The 17157-nt window shown below is 43.5% G+C and overlaps 1 protein-coding gene across 2 annotated transcripts in view; it reads left to right on the top strand.

The window, feature by feature from the left end:
• Positions 1 to 13110, top strand: part of LOC126187460 (irregular chiasm C-roughest protein) — an 853136-nt gene extending 840026 nt beyond the window's left edge. For both annotated transcript variants that reach the window (XM_049928554.1, XM_049928555.1), the window contains 3 exons: positions 4057 to 4167; positions 4250 to 4530; positions 10863 to 13110. In XM_049928554.1, coding sequence (XP_049784511.1) covers positions 4057 to 4167; positions 4250 to 4530; positions 10863 to 11297 — 827 coding nt within the window. In that variant the 3' untranslated portion in view covers positions 11298 to 13110. The remainder of the gene's footprint in view (positions 1 to 4056; positions 4168 to 4249; positions 4531 to 10862) is intronic.
• Positions 13111 to 17157: the final 4047 nt, after the last annotated feature.

Here is a 17157-nt window from a genome sequence, read left to right as displayed (position 1 = left end):
CTAATGAAGTTCTGTACCTCTTATATTTCTCAGGAAATATGTTCTTTTCGTGCAATAAGAGAAAAATATCGAAAGAAGCCAGTGAAACTTTCTCTCGACATATTTCATGATGAGAAGATGGTAATGGCACATGTAAGGGACTTCGCAATAAGTTAATGACCTCAAGTAAGACGAGAACGCTTCAAGCAGCGTGCTGAAAACTACGGTACACACGCTACGATTAGGAACACGATGTGTCGGAAAGTGCCGACGACATTCTTTGAAAGCAGCAGGAGCACTACCATCGCAGAAGCAGCAAACATATACCATGTCAGCATAATTTTCATTAGTATTGGTGTGTGGAAATTTAGCCACCGCGTGTTCAAACAGTTAACTTACGCTTCTCCTTGATACGCTCAGTTACTCGCATTACTTCACTCACAACACAACATGGAGAACTGCGTATTCAACGGGATAGTTTAATGGTAGAAAGACATCCTGAGCAAAGAAAGAGGTTCTAAGCAGCGAGGTAGGTTGGAGTAGAACAAAACTTGCGTAAGACAAATAGCTGCGAGCAACTAGCCGAAAAACAAATGTACATTAAATGTGTTCTGCCTCGGAAACCATTCGAAGTAGGGCATACATCTGTATGAAGTTTTTTGCTTCAAATGATCGTTCTGTAAAATCCCTGAACACTGACCATTTCTCCTAAGACTCCCTGTATGCCTGGTTATACACAAAAGAGGGCCTCACCATACGAGGGGACTTCGGAAAATAACTTACACGTTATTATGGCAGGCCAAGTATATTTTACTTGATGCTGCATTACACTTCAAAGTGACACACACACACACACACACGCACAGGACACTGTTTTTCAGGATAAAAACTAAGTCTCTGTAAACAACGGTCGGAACGCTCTACCAATTGTTGAATCCCTCGACGATAGGAATCCATTCCTTGATCACGGGACATTTCGGCGACAGCTGTGTCAGTGTCCTCATCATTGGAAAATGTCTTTCCTATAGGTGTCCTTTCAGCTTGCCAAAATCGCATGGCGCAACACATGGACTGCATCACCCGCGTCTGTGCGACCTTGGTCCAATTGTTGGCACCGCTTCACTACGTCTGGATGCGACACTGCGGGTAGTCCGTACGCCTCCAGAGTATCACGTTGAATCTGTGTGCAGTTCAGACGTTTTGCCCACAAGAATCGTACTGGTTCGCCTACATCAACTTAAGAGTACGTTTCCAGTTGGCGCAACATTTCACGGGACTCTGTGATGCTCCTGTTATCTGTACTGCAACAAAACCGTGCATGACACCCGGAACGTCTACTCTCTTTTGACAATGCGCCTTAATTGTTGTGCATTGTCTTACAAGGACAGCCTAGCGGTGGGACAGACCTTTTGAAACCAAATATACAGTGACGTAGGTTAACATCCTAGGTGTCACCATTGCAGCCATTCACCCAGACGGGCCCCCGTTGCCCAGTAAGTGACCAAGACAATTTTTCGGAATTTTGCGTGACGCTTAGTATGTTTAAAAAGAATGTTTTGGGAATTGGTTGTGTGGTGTAATAGATATGCAGAAGGTTACGCGTTTGAATCTTATGAGATACATTAATTTTATTTATTTTTAAATCTTTATTAAAATGACTTTGATCATTATTTTTATTCAGTTAATTGGAATAGATGTATTTTTTTATTTCTGTTGGTTTGTCACATCATTTTAATCACCCTATGAACTTTTTCATTTGTTTCATTTTTTTCTTTATATCATTCTTTTTCCATTCGGAATTTTTGTAAATCTGAATTTAATTGTATTAATCTATTATAATATTCAATTATTTGAAAATTCCGATCTGTCGGTTTAAAAACAAAAGATGAAATAATCTATTTACATTGACTGTGCAATTTACTTTTCGTTGCAAAATGTACAACGTTTTTGCATGGTAATCGTCATATAAAGATTTAAAACATATCTAACTACCTTCTGCACTATGAGCAACATAACGCAGATGAAGATTTAAGTGAAAGAAGAGTTTGCAAGTAAAACGGAATTCAAGCAAAGTGAGTAATAAATGTAATGAATGCAATAACCTGGTCGAAAAAGACAGGATGATAAAACAAAAGAAATTAAATTGAAATAATACATAAAATTAATTAAAAACACATGAACAAGGATTCCAACACAAAAAGATGATAGGAAGAAACATGAAAGCAAATGAAGAAGTAAACAGTTTTTCATATTCCTAAGCAACAGCCATGCATTACTTTTTAAATGAACGCACCGCCTTTTGACTGTATTGTTGTTTATTTAATTATGAGCCACGTTTTCGCCTTTTATGCCATTTGATTGAATTTATGTCATTAGCATATACTGCAGGACATAAAGCTCAAAATTGGCCATAAATAAAGTAAAATATTGACTCCCCACGAAATGCCAGATGTAAAATGATTTTCCTTAATTTATGGCCAATTTTGAGCTTGATGTCCAGCAATAAATGTTAGTAACATAAGCTGAATCACCTGAAAAGGCATAAAACGCCGAAATCTTGGTTATAATTAAATAAATAACATTACAGTCAAATGGCGGTGTGTTCATTTAAAAATAAAGAAGTTGATGTTATGATTACGATGATGTGAGAAAGGAATGGAAATAAAAAAATTGCATTTAAATCAGTTAATTGAATAGAAATAAAAAAACCTTATGTACCTGATGTGATTAGCACCTACAACTTCCTGCATGTGAAGTCCTTGCCTTATCCATTGCACCACACAGCCAGAACATGAATTGTAACTTTTTTAACGCTATTGAGTGTGACACAAAATTTCGAATTTTTTTTCGACAGTTACTGGCAATTGAGGGCCCACCAGGGTGAATGGATGCAGTTTGCGATACCTGGGATCTTAACCCACATAACCACATAGAAGGTTTCAAAAAGTAGTCCAACCACTGGGACCTCTCCTTGTTAGTTTCGTACGATATGTGTAGTTCACTACCTGACGTTCCAACGTACACAGGATGGCCAAAAATAGTCAGAAAAAATTGTAACGGTGTTCCAGGGGAGGTTGTGCTGAGAAAAAAAAAAAACCTCGATGCCTTGTACCGTTTCCGAGTTAACACTGAAGTTAGCTATTCGGGCCGTTGCGCGCGTTAAGTTCGAGCGGCCTGAAAGAGACGGTGACGGCAAACGTTCTTTCTTTGGTTTCCTAAAACCGAACACGAGAGCAGTACAAAAATGGAACATGGGACGGTAGTAAGCCAAAGGCTGAGCAGTTTCGTACGCTTTCATCATGAGAACAAAAAAATGATTCAAATGGCTCTGAGCGCTATGGGACTTAACATCCAGCGGTCGCGCGGTTCCAGACTGAAGCGCCTAGAACCGCTCGGCCACACTGACCGCCTCATGAGAACAGCTGATACTAATTGTATATGGCAGGCCGCTTGAGTTCGCGAGCGCAACGGCCTAATTGGCTGACTTCAGTGCTAGTTGTGAGTGGTCAGAGCGACAGAATGTCAATCCTCCGGGCCCGGGTTCGATTCCCGGCTGGGTCGGAGATTTTCTCCGTTCAAGGACTGGGTGTTGTGTTGTCCTAATCATCATCATTTTATCCCCATCGACGCGCCGGTCGCCGAAGTGGTGTCAAATCGAAAGACTTGCGCTCGGCGAACGGTCTACCCGACGGGAGGCCCTAGTCACACGACAAAAACAAAAAAGTGCTAGTTAACACGGAAACGGCGCAACGTATCGTATTTTTCTTAACAAATATTTCTCAACACAACCTAGTCTGCAACACCCTTATCAGCTTTTCGAACCGTTTCTGACCACGCGGTACGTACAGGTCGAACGAAGATCATCTTTGGATCTGAACTAGTTTCGACGATACAAAAGGTATCACTGTAGCGACTTTTTCGTGGTTAATAACAATGGGCGTCAAATATTTACTAGCTCTGGTACAATGTTTATACAAAATATCGTTGAAGAAGTCATACACAGTTCTTGTTCCTCGTTGTCAATGTACTCGTATCTGCAGGTATATGTATTTAAAGCTGCGCGTTATTACTTTGCAGAAAATTTCCCATTGCTGATGATCCTGACGGGCGTGATCGGCGGCGTGATAGTGATCATCGTCATCGCCATGATCATCATCCTGTGCCAAAGGCGGGAGAAGAAGCCGAAAGGTAAGGTGGCGCAGTAGAACATTCTGCTAGTGGTATCCCCCGTACGCGCAAGGCAGCGCGACTAATGCTCGGTTTCCGGCAGTGGGTTCGAGCGCGGCAGACAGCAGGGAGGCGGAGAAGCAGTGCAAGGAGTCGGACCGGTCGTCCAACATCTCGGACCTGAAGATGGAGCTGCGCACCGGGTCTTCGGTGAGCAACGTGCACTGCGAGCTGGAGTACGGGCCCGACTCGGAGACGGGCAGCGAGAGCGTGGTGACGCGCGTCGGCGTGCCGCTCGCCGGGCCCGTCGCGCTGCCCGTCAACGGCGGCGACGCGCTCTACCGGTACTCGGCCGAGTTCAGCGACCAGCCCTACCCCAACAAGGTGCGCCACCTCCCCTACACTTACAGGCTCTTTGGAAATTCCCGATACAAACTTCTGAGACCGGAACGTTGTTGTTGTGGTCTTCAGTCCTGAGACTGATTTGATGCAGCTCTCCGTGCTACCCTATCCTGTGCAAGTTTCTTCATCTCCCAGTACCTAGTGCAACCTACATCCTTCTGAATCTGCTTAGTGTATTCATCTATTGGTCTCCCTCTACGATTTTTACCCTCCAATGCTAAATTTGTGATCCCTTGATGCCTCAGAACATGTCCTACCAACCGGTCTCTTCTTCTCGGCAAGTTGTGCCGCAAACTCCTCTTCTCCCCAATTCTATTCAATACCTCCTCATTAGTTATGTGATCTACCCATATAATCTTCAGCATTCTTCTGTAGCACCACATTTCGAAAGCTTCTATTCTCTTCCTGTCCAAACTATTTATCGTCCATGTTTCACTTCCATACATGGCTACACTCCACACAAATACTTTCAAAAACGACTTCCTGACACTTAAATCTATACTCGATGTTAACAAATTTCTCTTCTTCAGAAACGCTTTCTTTGCCATTGCCAGTCTACATTTTATATCATCTCTACTTCCACTATCATCAGTTATTTTGCTCCCCAAATAGCAAAACTCCTTTACTACTTTCAGTGTCTCATTTCCTAATCTAATTCCCTCAGCATCACTCGACTTAATTCGACTACATTCCATTATCCTCGTTTTGCTTTTGTTGATGTTCATCTTATATCGTCCTTTCAAGACACCGTCCATTCCGTTCAACTGCTCTTCCAAGTCCTTTGCCGTCTCTGACAGAATTACAATGTCATCCGCGAACCTCAAAGTTTTTATTTCTTGTTCATGGATTTTAATACCTACTCCCAATTTTTCTTTTGTTTCCTTTACTGCTTGCTCAATATACAGATTGAATAACATTGGGGAGAGGCCACAACCCTGTCTCACTCCCTTCCCAACCACTGCTTCCCTTTCATGCCCCTCGACTCTTATAACTGCCATCTGGTTTCTGTACAAATTGTAAATAGCCTTTCGCTCCCTGTATATTACCCCTGCCACCTTTAGAATTTGAAAGAGAGTGTTCCAGTCAACATTGTCAAAAGCTTTCTCTAAGTCTACAAATGCCAGAAACGTAGGTTTGCCTTTCCTTAATCTTTCTTCTAAGATAAGTCGTAAGGTCAGTATTCCCTCACGTGTTCCAATATTCCTACGGAATCCAAACTGATCTTCCCCGATGTCGGCTTCTACCAGTTTTTCCATTCGTCTGTAAAGTATTCGTGTTAGTATTTTACCGGAACGTATACGCTTAAAATACGACTGAAATTACGTAACTGACAGTATTATGAAACACAACCGTTGGAAAGGGAGTGGCATGTGAACGTGGAATTTATGTCGTCGCTTATGCGCTTCTCCCTGTACTGCTGCAGCAAGAAAAGATGGTTTATTCGCAAAACAAGTAAATTTAATACTCCATTAAATTTTGGGCATGCAGGCGCGCAAATAAAATTACTTCCACTGACATTTCGGCCGCGTATCGTCCGGCCATCCTCAGAGTTAGTCACAACACTGACGCCAAGATTTATTTTTTTTTCTTTATTGTATTTCAGTGCTCCATCCGGGGCGGGCTAGCAGCAGCATATGCGCTGCTATCAACTGAAAGACGTTAATCATACAATAGAAGACATTTAAAATAACATAAAGGAGAAAATATGGCGTACATAGACATAAAAAAGGGGGAACATCATGCAAGAAAACAGACAAAATGGAAATAAAAACCGTAAAAAATTTGCACATGCAAAACATAACCACACACTGGACCATAAAAGTGTCGATGGACAGTGTAGGACATAACAATCACTGACAATAACACTTTGTACAAGCCCAGCACACAATTAAAATCACAGCTCTTGACGCACAGGAGAACAGCACCAAACACAACACTGGCATCGTACACTCAGGACGATGAGCAAACAGAGAGAATATGCTAGGGGCATACAGACGAGAGAGGAGGGAAGAAGGGATGGAGGGGAGGAGAGGGAACGATGAAGGGAGGGGAGGAGAGGGTGGAGAAGGGAATAAGGTAGGGAGGGAAGGAGATGAGGGGGGGGAGATGGGCGGGGGGCGTGCCGAAGGAAGAAGGCCAGCGAGGGAAGGACATGGGAGGGAAGCAGTCGAGGAGGGGGTGCAGGGACTCTGGGATGGAAGGAGAAAAATCCGCTCTGGGAGAAGGAGAGAAGAGGAAAAAGGGGGTCCTGGCGAGGGAGGAGGAGGAGGTGGGGGACAAGGCCACGTTACAGTTGGAAGGAGGGGTACATGTCACAGCGAAGTTCAACATCCGGGAGAGGGAGGTGCTGGAAACGGCCCTGATGAAGGAGATGGAGGTGTGGAGGTGGAGAGAGGAAGAGATTCAGCGATAGAGGTGCGGCAACGGACGGGGGTTGGGGAGGAAGGAGGAAACCAGGGGGTGGGGGGATAAAGCCTGCAGACTCAGATGCAGAGACGTTGGAGGAAAAGGAGGACGTGAGGGAAGCGGATGAGGTCATACAAGAGCCATGAGGGGGAAGGAAGGCGGATACGGAAGGCAATGCGGAGCGCATGATGTTCAAGGATTTGGAGGGTCTTGTAGAAGCGGGTGGGTGTGGAAACCCAGGCAACCCTGGCATAACAGAGGATAGGACAGATGAGGGAATTGTAGGTGTGGATGATGGTGGAAGGATGTAATCCCCATATCCGGCCAGACAGGGGTTTTAGGAGGTGGAGGCAGGAATGGGCTTTCTGCTGGATGGTCAGGAGGTGAGGGGTCCAGGTGAGGTGACAGTCGAGGATGAGGCCAAGATATCTCAGGTTGGGGATGAACTGGATGGGACGACCATAAATAGTGAAGTAGAAATGATGGAGATGGAAGGAGCAGATGGTGCGGCCTATGATGATTGCCTGGCTTTTGGAAGGGTTGAAATGAAGGAACCACTGGTTACACCGAGTAATGAACTGGTCAAGGTGGGTTTGGAGGGAGCGTTGGGACTGTTGAAGTGTAGGATAGAGAACCAGGAAGGCGGTGTCATCAGCATATTGAAGAAGGTGGACAGGTCGGTGTGGCTTGGGCATATCAGCGGTGTACAGGAGATAAAGTAGAGGACAGAGCCCTGAGGGACGCCAGCAAGACTCTTCTTTTACATTCATAAAAATGTATATAATTATAAAGGCTAAGTAAGTAGGCCCATTCAGCCACGATCTGTGCGTGACCGACACTTTGAGTGTGCATTGGAAGTTCAGACATTGGTCAACAGATGGCACTGGAATGCAAACACACAGAAGAGAATGTCCGTTATAAAGTACGCTATGTCCAGAGGCTTACAAAGCTTTTAGAACGCGTATATCGGCTGAAAATAAAACTGTCCACTGCAGTGGACAAATACACCAAAAGGGCTAATCCGCTGTGCAGATTCGATGCGGGACCGGCGCTTTAACAAGCACAGCCGCCCGGGCGCGAAGGACCACAATAACCTGATTGATAAAATTAAAAATCTGTCACTAACGCCACAGAAATTTATAATTATAAAACTAATTATTATTATTGTTATTATTGTTGTTATAATAGCGACAAGTACACAGTTTTCATAGCACTATAAAAATATTTCATGAAAAGGCATAAAATAACATTATACTGAGGTATGTGTTGTCCCAGCAACAGTAATGCTAGAGAAAAATATAAGCACTTCAAACAGATTTGGATCTGCTACTGGCTAGGTCTGTCTTCTGGAAGATTAGTAGTAACGTCAACTAACAATGTTCTGCCATCTTTTAGAAATTCTCCACGGTTAACAGTGGTTTTTAGGTGCAAAATGAGGCGGTCTAATGCCCAAAAAGATTTTATTCACATTGACATTGTCGAAGCCTTCGCATTTGTAAATTTAAAAGCAAAACTTCCATAATGGATGAAATGTTGATCTGACGAGGAGAGCACGGCTAGTGCCGTAACCTGAGTTCGCAGTAACTTCGCTCAGTGGAAGAGGAGCCAAGTAAGTTGTTATCCGTAGATATGCAGCCGTTTCTGAGCAAACGAATGTCAAAGTTTTCGATGTAATTTAGATGTCTTCTTGCACGCTAAAAGCCGAGCCCAACTGGCGCCATAGTGGCTGGCGTGGCTATCTCACTTTTGCATATCGTGTTCGAAACCCGTTTATTGTTTTTATTTATTTTATATTACTTTATTTTGTATATCTCCCCATGTCCGTAGAAGTTTACTACACGAGTGTTTTGTATCAAGTTAGGGAGTACAGGGGCGTTATATTAGCTGCAAAATTACAACTGGGGTTCACAACAAGCCGAAACATAGAAGTTCCGAACACCACGAGCATCGGGCGAAGGCAGGTTTACCACGGCGACATTTCGTCGCATGAATTTAACTCGGGAAAGAAGCGTCGTTAACACTGCTGAAGATTTAATGCGTTGACAATAATTTCGTGGTAAACCGAGCATAACGGATCATTTTTCCGAAAACTGGCGCTTGTAGCTGATTATGAATCAAAAAACGCTGCAGAAATTTCACTCAAAAAATTTCAAATGATTTTCCATTCATTTTTGGTTTTATTTTGAAATTCATTGACGTGACATACACCTAGTAGACGAATAAGGACAACGTCATTTCAATATACATCGGAAAACGTCCGTGACGTAATCCCCTGCGGACATAGTTGGCAAAAAGTAAAACCGAAACAAAAAGCAGTAATCGGGTTTAGACTGAACTGTTTGCTCGGTAAAAAGGCACATAAATAACCTGGAAAACTCTGAACGTGGTTTTCTCAGAAAAGGCCTATATTATGCTTATCCATTACGGATAAAAGTGACTGGTTGCAGTTGTGTATAACTTATTTACATAAAGGCCTATATCTCTGACGGCCTATATTTCTGACATCGATCTGTTGTAGAATTTTAGAACATGTTTTTTGCTCGCGTATCATGTCATTTCTGGAAACCCAGAATTTACTCTGTAGGAATCAACATGGATTCCGGAAACAGCGATCGTGTGAGACCCAATTCGCTTTATTTGTTCATGAGACCCAGAAAATGTTAGATACAGGCTCGCAGGTAGATGCCATTTTCCTTGACTTCCGGAAGGCGTTCGATACAGTTCCGCACTGTCGCCTGATAAACAAAGTAAGAGCCTACGGAATATCAGACCAGCTGTGTGGCTGCATTGAAGAGTGTTTAGCAAACAGAACACAGCATGTTGTTCTCAATGGAGAGACGTCTACAGACGTTAAAGTAACCTCTGGCGTACTACAGGGGAGTGTTATGGGACCATTGCTTTTCACAATGTATATAAATGACCTAGTAGATAGTGTCGGAAGTTCCATGCGGCTTGTCGCGGATGATGCTGTAGTATACAGGGAAGTTGCAGCATTAGAAAATTGCAGCGAAATGCAGGAAGATCTGCAGCGGATAGGCACTTGGTGCAGGGAGTGGCAACTGACCCTTAACATAGACAAAGGTAATGTATAGCGAATATGTAGAAAGAAGGATCCTTTATTGTATGATTATATGATAGCGGAACAAACACTGGTAGCAGTTACTTCTGAAAAATATCTGGGAGTGTGCGTGCGGAACTATTTGAAGTGCAATGATCATATAAAATTAATTGTTGGTAAGGCGAGTGCCAGGTTGAGATTCATTGGGAGAGTCCTTAGAAAATATAGTCCATCAACGAAGGAGGTGGCTTACAAAACACTCGTTCGACCGATACTTGAGTATTGCCCATCAGTGTGGGATCCGTACCAGGTCGGGTTGACAGAGGAGATAGAGAAGATCCAAAGAAGAGCGGCGCGTTTCGTCACAGGGTTATTTAGTAAGCGTGATGCGTTACGGAGATGTTTAGCAAACTCAAGTGGCAGACTCTGCAAGAGAGGCGCTCTGCATCGCGGTGTAGCTTGCTCGCCAGGTTTCGAGAGGGTGCGTTTCTGGATGAGGTATCGAATATATTGCTTCCCCCTACTTATACCTCCCGAGGAGATCACGAATGTAACATTAGAGAGATTTGAGCGCGCACGAAGGCTTTCCGGCAGTCGTTCTTCCCGCGAACCATACGCGAGTGCAACAGGAAAGGGAGGTGATGACAGTGGCCACCGTTCGTGGCTTGCGGAGTATAAATGTAGATGCAGAGTGCTACCGATAAGCTGAGACACATTTCAGCTTATTTTGACTCCTCTTCCACTGAGTGAAGTTTCTGCGAAAACGGGTTATGGCATTTGCCGTGTTCTGCTCGAGAGAGACCCGGGTGTTTTTGGAAGAGTTGTAGCGAGTGTGGCCTCGCTGTTGCAGGACGGGCAGAACAACAACGGATACGTGCCGTACGTGGACTACTCGCGCGAGTACACGCCGCCGGCGACGCTGGCGCTGGAGACGAGCCGCGAGTCGCTGGGCGCGCCCGTGGACCCGCGCTACTCCGCCGTCTACGGCAACCCCTACCTGCGCGCTCCGCCCGCCGGCGCCGCCACGCTGCCGCTGCCGCTGCCGCTGAGCGCGCAGCAGCCGGTGGGCGCGCCCGCGCCGCCCCCCTACTCCACCGCCGCCGCCGCCTCCGCAGCCGCCGCCGCCGCCGCCTCCGCAGCCGCCGCCGCCGCCGCCGCCTCCGCCGCCCGCAACGGCGCGGTGCCGCAGGTGGCGCGCCTGCCGTCGTCGCCCACGTCGCAGTACATCGTGCCCAGCTCGCAGCCGGCCGCCGTCAAACGGGGCACGCTGGCCACGCACGTATAATGCCGACTCCCCCCGCGGGCGCCCCACCTCCAGGTCCTCGCGATTGTCGAAAGAGCTTCCACTCGGTAAACCCCCCCCCCGCCCCCCTTCCTCACCTCCACCCAGAACACTACTCCCCCAAAGTCGCGCGCGGATACCAAAGACTTTTTAAACGTAAAATAAAATTTCCAAACAACTTCCTGTACGAAGTGCAAAGAGACGCTGTCGTGGTATATTTTTCTTTCCGTGAAAGAACGTAGCATGTGCAGGTGTTCGCCGTTTGAAAAAAGCGGTGTTAGAAGCAGTGCGTGTGCTCTGACCCGAGAGTCTCCCGCTGACGTTCTGTTTGTGGCTGCCGAGACTTGACTTGTGCCATAACGCGAGGGACGATGCAAGTAGTGAGCGAGGAGTTACCTGAACTCCAGTAGTGGCGAGGTAACCACCATCGACAGGCTTCAGTCCGCTTCGATGTAATGTACTGGCCGACCGAAGGCTTATTGTATCGCTCTGTTTCTATACGCATTGCAGCCGAACTTAACTCGTATGTAAATATCTTAACTGTGATTTGAATAATATTTTTAATGTGTTTGCTATCAGATCGTCATTTTGGAATTTCTTCCACTTTGAGAAAAAAAATGTTAAGTCCATTAAATAAACAAAAATAAGAAATTAAAAAAAAAAGAATGAAAAGTATTCGGGCCTAATTATTCAGCTTTTGGACTCTGTGTCATTTTTTTTAACAATGGAGAGGAAAAAAAGTACGAGGATCTATCGAGTTAGTTGCCAAATGGCTTGTAGTCAGACTTTATACTCCATGTCAATTGTACCAGGGCTGTAGGTAAAGCGGAGGACACGAACGAGACTCCAGTGCTATTAAGACGTCTTGTCTAGCGTTCCGAGTGTTTTATCGCATCGATTTGTTACTCACAGTTGGTTATTTTTGTATTGTAGCGGGCACTCAAGACAAAGTTAGATCGACCGAGAATACGACTTATAGCGATCTCCCGTCCCTCCTGCTAATAAAGTTGACCGTTAAAAGAGGATGAATTTTTTTATAATGTTGCAGGCCAGTCTGTCTGGTGCTGAAGTAGTGGTGCCAGAGGTCGTTTTATGATCAATTGTGTTGATCTGTGTAGAGTGCATTCATTCTGGAAGAAAAAAAAAAGGACAAGATATATGCTGCTGCTACAGCCGTGTTTCTAGAACAAGAAACGAAATGGTTAATTGTGTTGATACAATAATTATTTTATGCTACGGTTGCTGTTGAATGAAGACTGCCTTTGGCACAGCGTGGTAAATGTTGTGTGTTTGGGCCTAATTGTTTTTATATAGTTCTCTCTCATATAATATATATGTGTGTGTAAATATGTACATGACTGTATAAAAATATTTGCCAGAGTCGTGTAAATTTTATTAAGTTAATAAAATGGAAGCACAGCAACGAAAGAATTCCGCTATCAGAAGCTTAAAAGTCTTTCTCTACTGTGAGTAGCTCTGGACTGTTCCTACGTGAAATAAATACTAGAGTTCAAGCATTCACTGTTAACCATTTCTTGTTGAAGGTGTTGTTTAAGTGGTGACGTTGAATGTGTTTCCAACAAGTAAGAAACATTCCTCAGTATTTTAAGGAAATTCAGGTTATTAGAATGTTATTTAGATAGCCTTTTATATATAAAAAAAAGAACGTTGCCTATGGCCCTGATTCATTCGATTGTAGATTCATTTCTGTTTCTATTGAACTTGACTCAACGTCGTCATTTTTTCTTACACACTTTTTGGATTTCAAAGGAGAAAACTGTCCTAATAAAGCAATATGAGACTTTCGTGACTGACAGCTCACAGTTTCTTTCTTTGCTCCTGCTACACCATCCCTAACTCACTTTACGAAAATGCACACTCCACACACACATCAGAGCACAACAAGGATGCTTATATAGATTTGGCGAGAGAATATGTCACAAACACACACACACACACACACACACACACACACACACACACACACACACACAGAGAGAGAGAGAGAGAGAGAGAGAGAGAGAGAGAGAGAGAGAGAGAGAGAGAAATGACTGACTAGAACGAGACTTAGCGAGATGCAATCATGGAACACATAGGAAGAAACAACCACACTTCTAATCCAATGGTCTACTTGCGACGTAGTCGCCTGTCTGTAGGTCTCTGGTAAGCCTTGAGTACCTGTTGGTCGAAGTGAAAGAGGTTCAATAATACTATCGCGCGCCTCAAGTCGTAGCAGACTGTCAGCTGGTACCTTCGCTACAACCTAAGCTATCGACATTGGCCTATTTACCACAAATACTCTTCGTCCACACGTTGGTGCCAACTTGGCGCCAGCAATGGGCAATATTTATGGTACATCCGCCACACATTTCAACCAACAATCAGGTGAATTCGTAATGAGTCCACGTAGACATATCTCATGGACAGATAGCGGCTCGTGCATTTACGCTTTTTAGTGCATGAATAATTGTATTTTGTCATTCAAAACAGATAAAGGGCTACTTTTAAAATAATTTTATTGGTTGTAACACTTCACACTTTTAGAAGTCAGTAAGAGTTTTTTAAAATAAAGAATAATTTTTTAGTTACCATACTTAAAATTTCATCAACTTGTCTTGAGATTTTATTTACAGTTATTGTTGCAGGTTCAACATGCGTCAGTTATTAGACCATCTGAAGCATAAAGTCGGGACAGTTTGATAAGTTTTGTCGGATGTCAACAACAGATTTTGAACTGCTTCTTAAAATGATTGAACCCAAAATATAAAATAAAGATAGTTTTTGGAGGGAAGATATACCCAGAAAATTGACACTTGATTTCTTGCTACACAAGTGATCACACATTTCCTTTTTAAAATATCATCTCAGGTGATGTCTCTGATAGTGCCTGAAGTTTGCAAAACAATATGTGAGGCCTTGAAATATTATGTTAAGGTAATGTCCAGTTTTTAAATTACGTTCAAAAAGCACCACCGAGTTTCTAAGCCCACATTCCTATTTTGCTGCTCTCTTGTCCAAGAAAGCTACCCATCAGATCGCAGGAAAACGGTATACTTCGATATGCTTCATTCTAGATGTCCCTGTACGAACTGAAGTATTTTGTCCTTTTCTGGTAAAGAGTAGAAATTCAAATTAAAGACTCCTTTTTTAATTCGGATATGGTGCAGTCCACAATGAATTTTTGCTGGATGTGTTACAATGCGTCCACTTCAGCATTGCAATTTTTGTGGTTCCTGGTAGTAGGATTCCACAAATGTACTCCCGAAAAACTCATGGACTTGCCTGTTACTCCACTGTTCCTGATACATTGTAATTTCAAAAACCAACGTAATAATACAAGCAACAAATAAACAAACACACACGGGTTTCTGAACAACAGTGGAAATAAACAATGTTGGTGCCAGTGTGTGGTTGACATATTGACATTTGCCCCGACTCCCTTTGATATTTGGTCAAAATAATGACAAGCGACGGAGGCGTACAAATATTGGGGCCAATGTTGGTTCCCATGCTATTTAATTGATCCACGCATTGGACCAACTAATTATTTGCACCAGTGTTGGATGCAGTGTGTGGGCCCAGCCTTAGGGTTACGTACATTACGAAATGGACATTATGTTAACGTAGTCTTTGAACACTTCAGATACTGTTTTTCAGACTAAAGGCGTAGTCTAGTGGCATGACTTGAGTGGATATTTTAAAAAGGAAATGTAGGCTTTTGAAACTGTCTCGTATAGCAAGAAATCGATGTGTCAATGCCAAATAAACTTTTCCCTCCAAACAATACCTTTATTTTTTTATTTAGGGTCGAACCATTTGAAGAAGCAGTTCAAAATCTGCTGTTGTCGTACGACAAAACATATGAAACAATCCTGAGGTTTCATGCGTCAAATGGCCTGCAACAATGACTGTATATAAAATCATAGGACAGGTAGATGAATTTTTAATTATGGTGACTGATAACTTACAAATTACTTAAAGGTTAGTGATTTCTAAATGTGAGAAGTGTTTTAGGCCGACAAATTTTTTACAAATGATCCTTTGCAGTTCTGTAATAACAAAATATAATTATTCATGGGTTCAAAACCGCAAATGCTCTACAAATTCAACTGAATGTAGTCTCGAATGTGTGTACCTGTCTCGCGAATACTGCTCAAAGACGCCGCCAACGTTGGCACCAATGTGTGGACGAAGGGTAACAATGAGAGTGAGGGCTGATATTTCCAGCTATTCTTGTTGCGCTTGCGCACAGGGCACTTGATTTTACTGCGCGCCTTTCGTTGATGGCTCTTTAAAGACACCTATTTTCACTTACCTTTTATTTATAACGCCAGTGTCATAGGGAAAAATACAAATGAATTATGCATACGAACGTCACATCCTCATCGTAAGCAAGACTCTCATTAGAAAACCCTACTTTGAACGATGTACTCTAATGAAAAAACGCCTTACAGTAGTAGCATACATAGTTATTAAGATATTTATACAGCAGGTGCGGACACAATATGCATGCAGATGAAGAATTTGACCGACATCTTTCCGGATGCTTGAGTAAAATGAAAAGGTAAGTCGATTTAATGTTCTTACGTCACTCGAACCTGATCATCTGTCATCGTTACAATGTTGATATAACCACAATCAATGAAATGCTTGTAGAACAGCGCTTACGATTCTACTCTAGAGGGTATCAGAATGCAAAGCCGACTTGTTGCGAGCACTCGTCAATCACTTTATTCGGCGCTTTAAATATGGTACCCGCAATAGGCTGTGAGATGGCAGTTACCAGTACGAACGAACATTGCTCAAAACGGTTCTCATCTCACGCTGGTTATAAAGGAGAGTGAATGAATATACAGGGCGTCTCAAAAAGAATCGTACGATTTTAAAAAATCGTAACTATTATGTTATTTGAGATATGTGCGTGAACAATGTACTGTTGGAAAGAGCAAACTCTTGAGTTTTACATGGGTCCCGCTAGGTAGCAGCAGTGTGCGCTCACTTCAGTTCTAGTAAAAATGCTGTCGGGACAACAGAAAGCGTTTTGTGTTGTACGTTTCGCGCAGAGAGGGCCAGTAATAACTTTTCAGAGTGACTTTCGTACTACGTATGGTGTGGATCATCCTACAGCACAGAGCATTAGACGACGGCATAGCAATTCCAACAAACAGGTTGTTTGTGTAAAGGCAAATCGCTGGGCCGTCCCCGAGTGTCTGGCACAGTCGTCGAATGCATCCGCCACAGTTTCACAAGGAGTCCGTAGAAATGCGTTCTCCGTGCAGCTCTACAGCTCAGCATGTCCCCGATGTCCGTCTGACGTGTGTTGCGTCGACGTTTACACATGAAACCACACAAAACTCAGCTTCTGCAAGCTCTCCGTCAAGGTGACAAACAAGAACGTAGGAGTTCTGTAATTTCGTGCTTGGCAAGATGGAGGATGACAGTTTTCTTGCACGCTTAGTGTTAAGTGACGAAGCAATATTCCATTTAAATGGAAAGGTGAACCGTCTTAATGTGAGAATATGGGATACGGAATAACCACATGGAGTTGTACAACATGAGAGGGACTCTCCAAAATTTAATGGGTTGTGCAGTTCACGGTCATTAAAATACACCATCCCTCTCAAGAGGGGACGTATGTTTTTGATACATCCTGCATTTAACTAGTGTTTTTGCCCACGGCTTCCCCTGGGTGTGCGTATGTCACATATATTTCACGCATATTTCATCCGTATCTCTAGCGAATTTTTACCTGCAGTTTCATCTGAATTCTGAGGAAACTCGTAATGTGCCAGTAACCGACTGTCATTTCGACAAAAAAGGACTCTCACTGGCAGCTGTCAAATTCTCCTCTGCTTTACATGAT

This window comes from Schistocerca cancellata, chromosome 5 (genome assembly GCF_023864275.1).
Source record: "Schistocerca cancellata isolate TAMUIC-IGC-003103 chromosome 5, iqSchCanc2.1, whole genome shotgun sequence".
Taxonomy (NCBI): Eukaryota; Metazoa; Arthropoda; class Insecta; order Orthoptera; family Acrididae; genus Schistocerca; species Schistocerca cancellata.
Note: the sequence above shows the minus strand (reverse complement) of the source record. Positions and strands in the feature narration are given on the sequence as shown.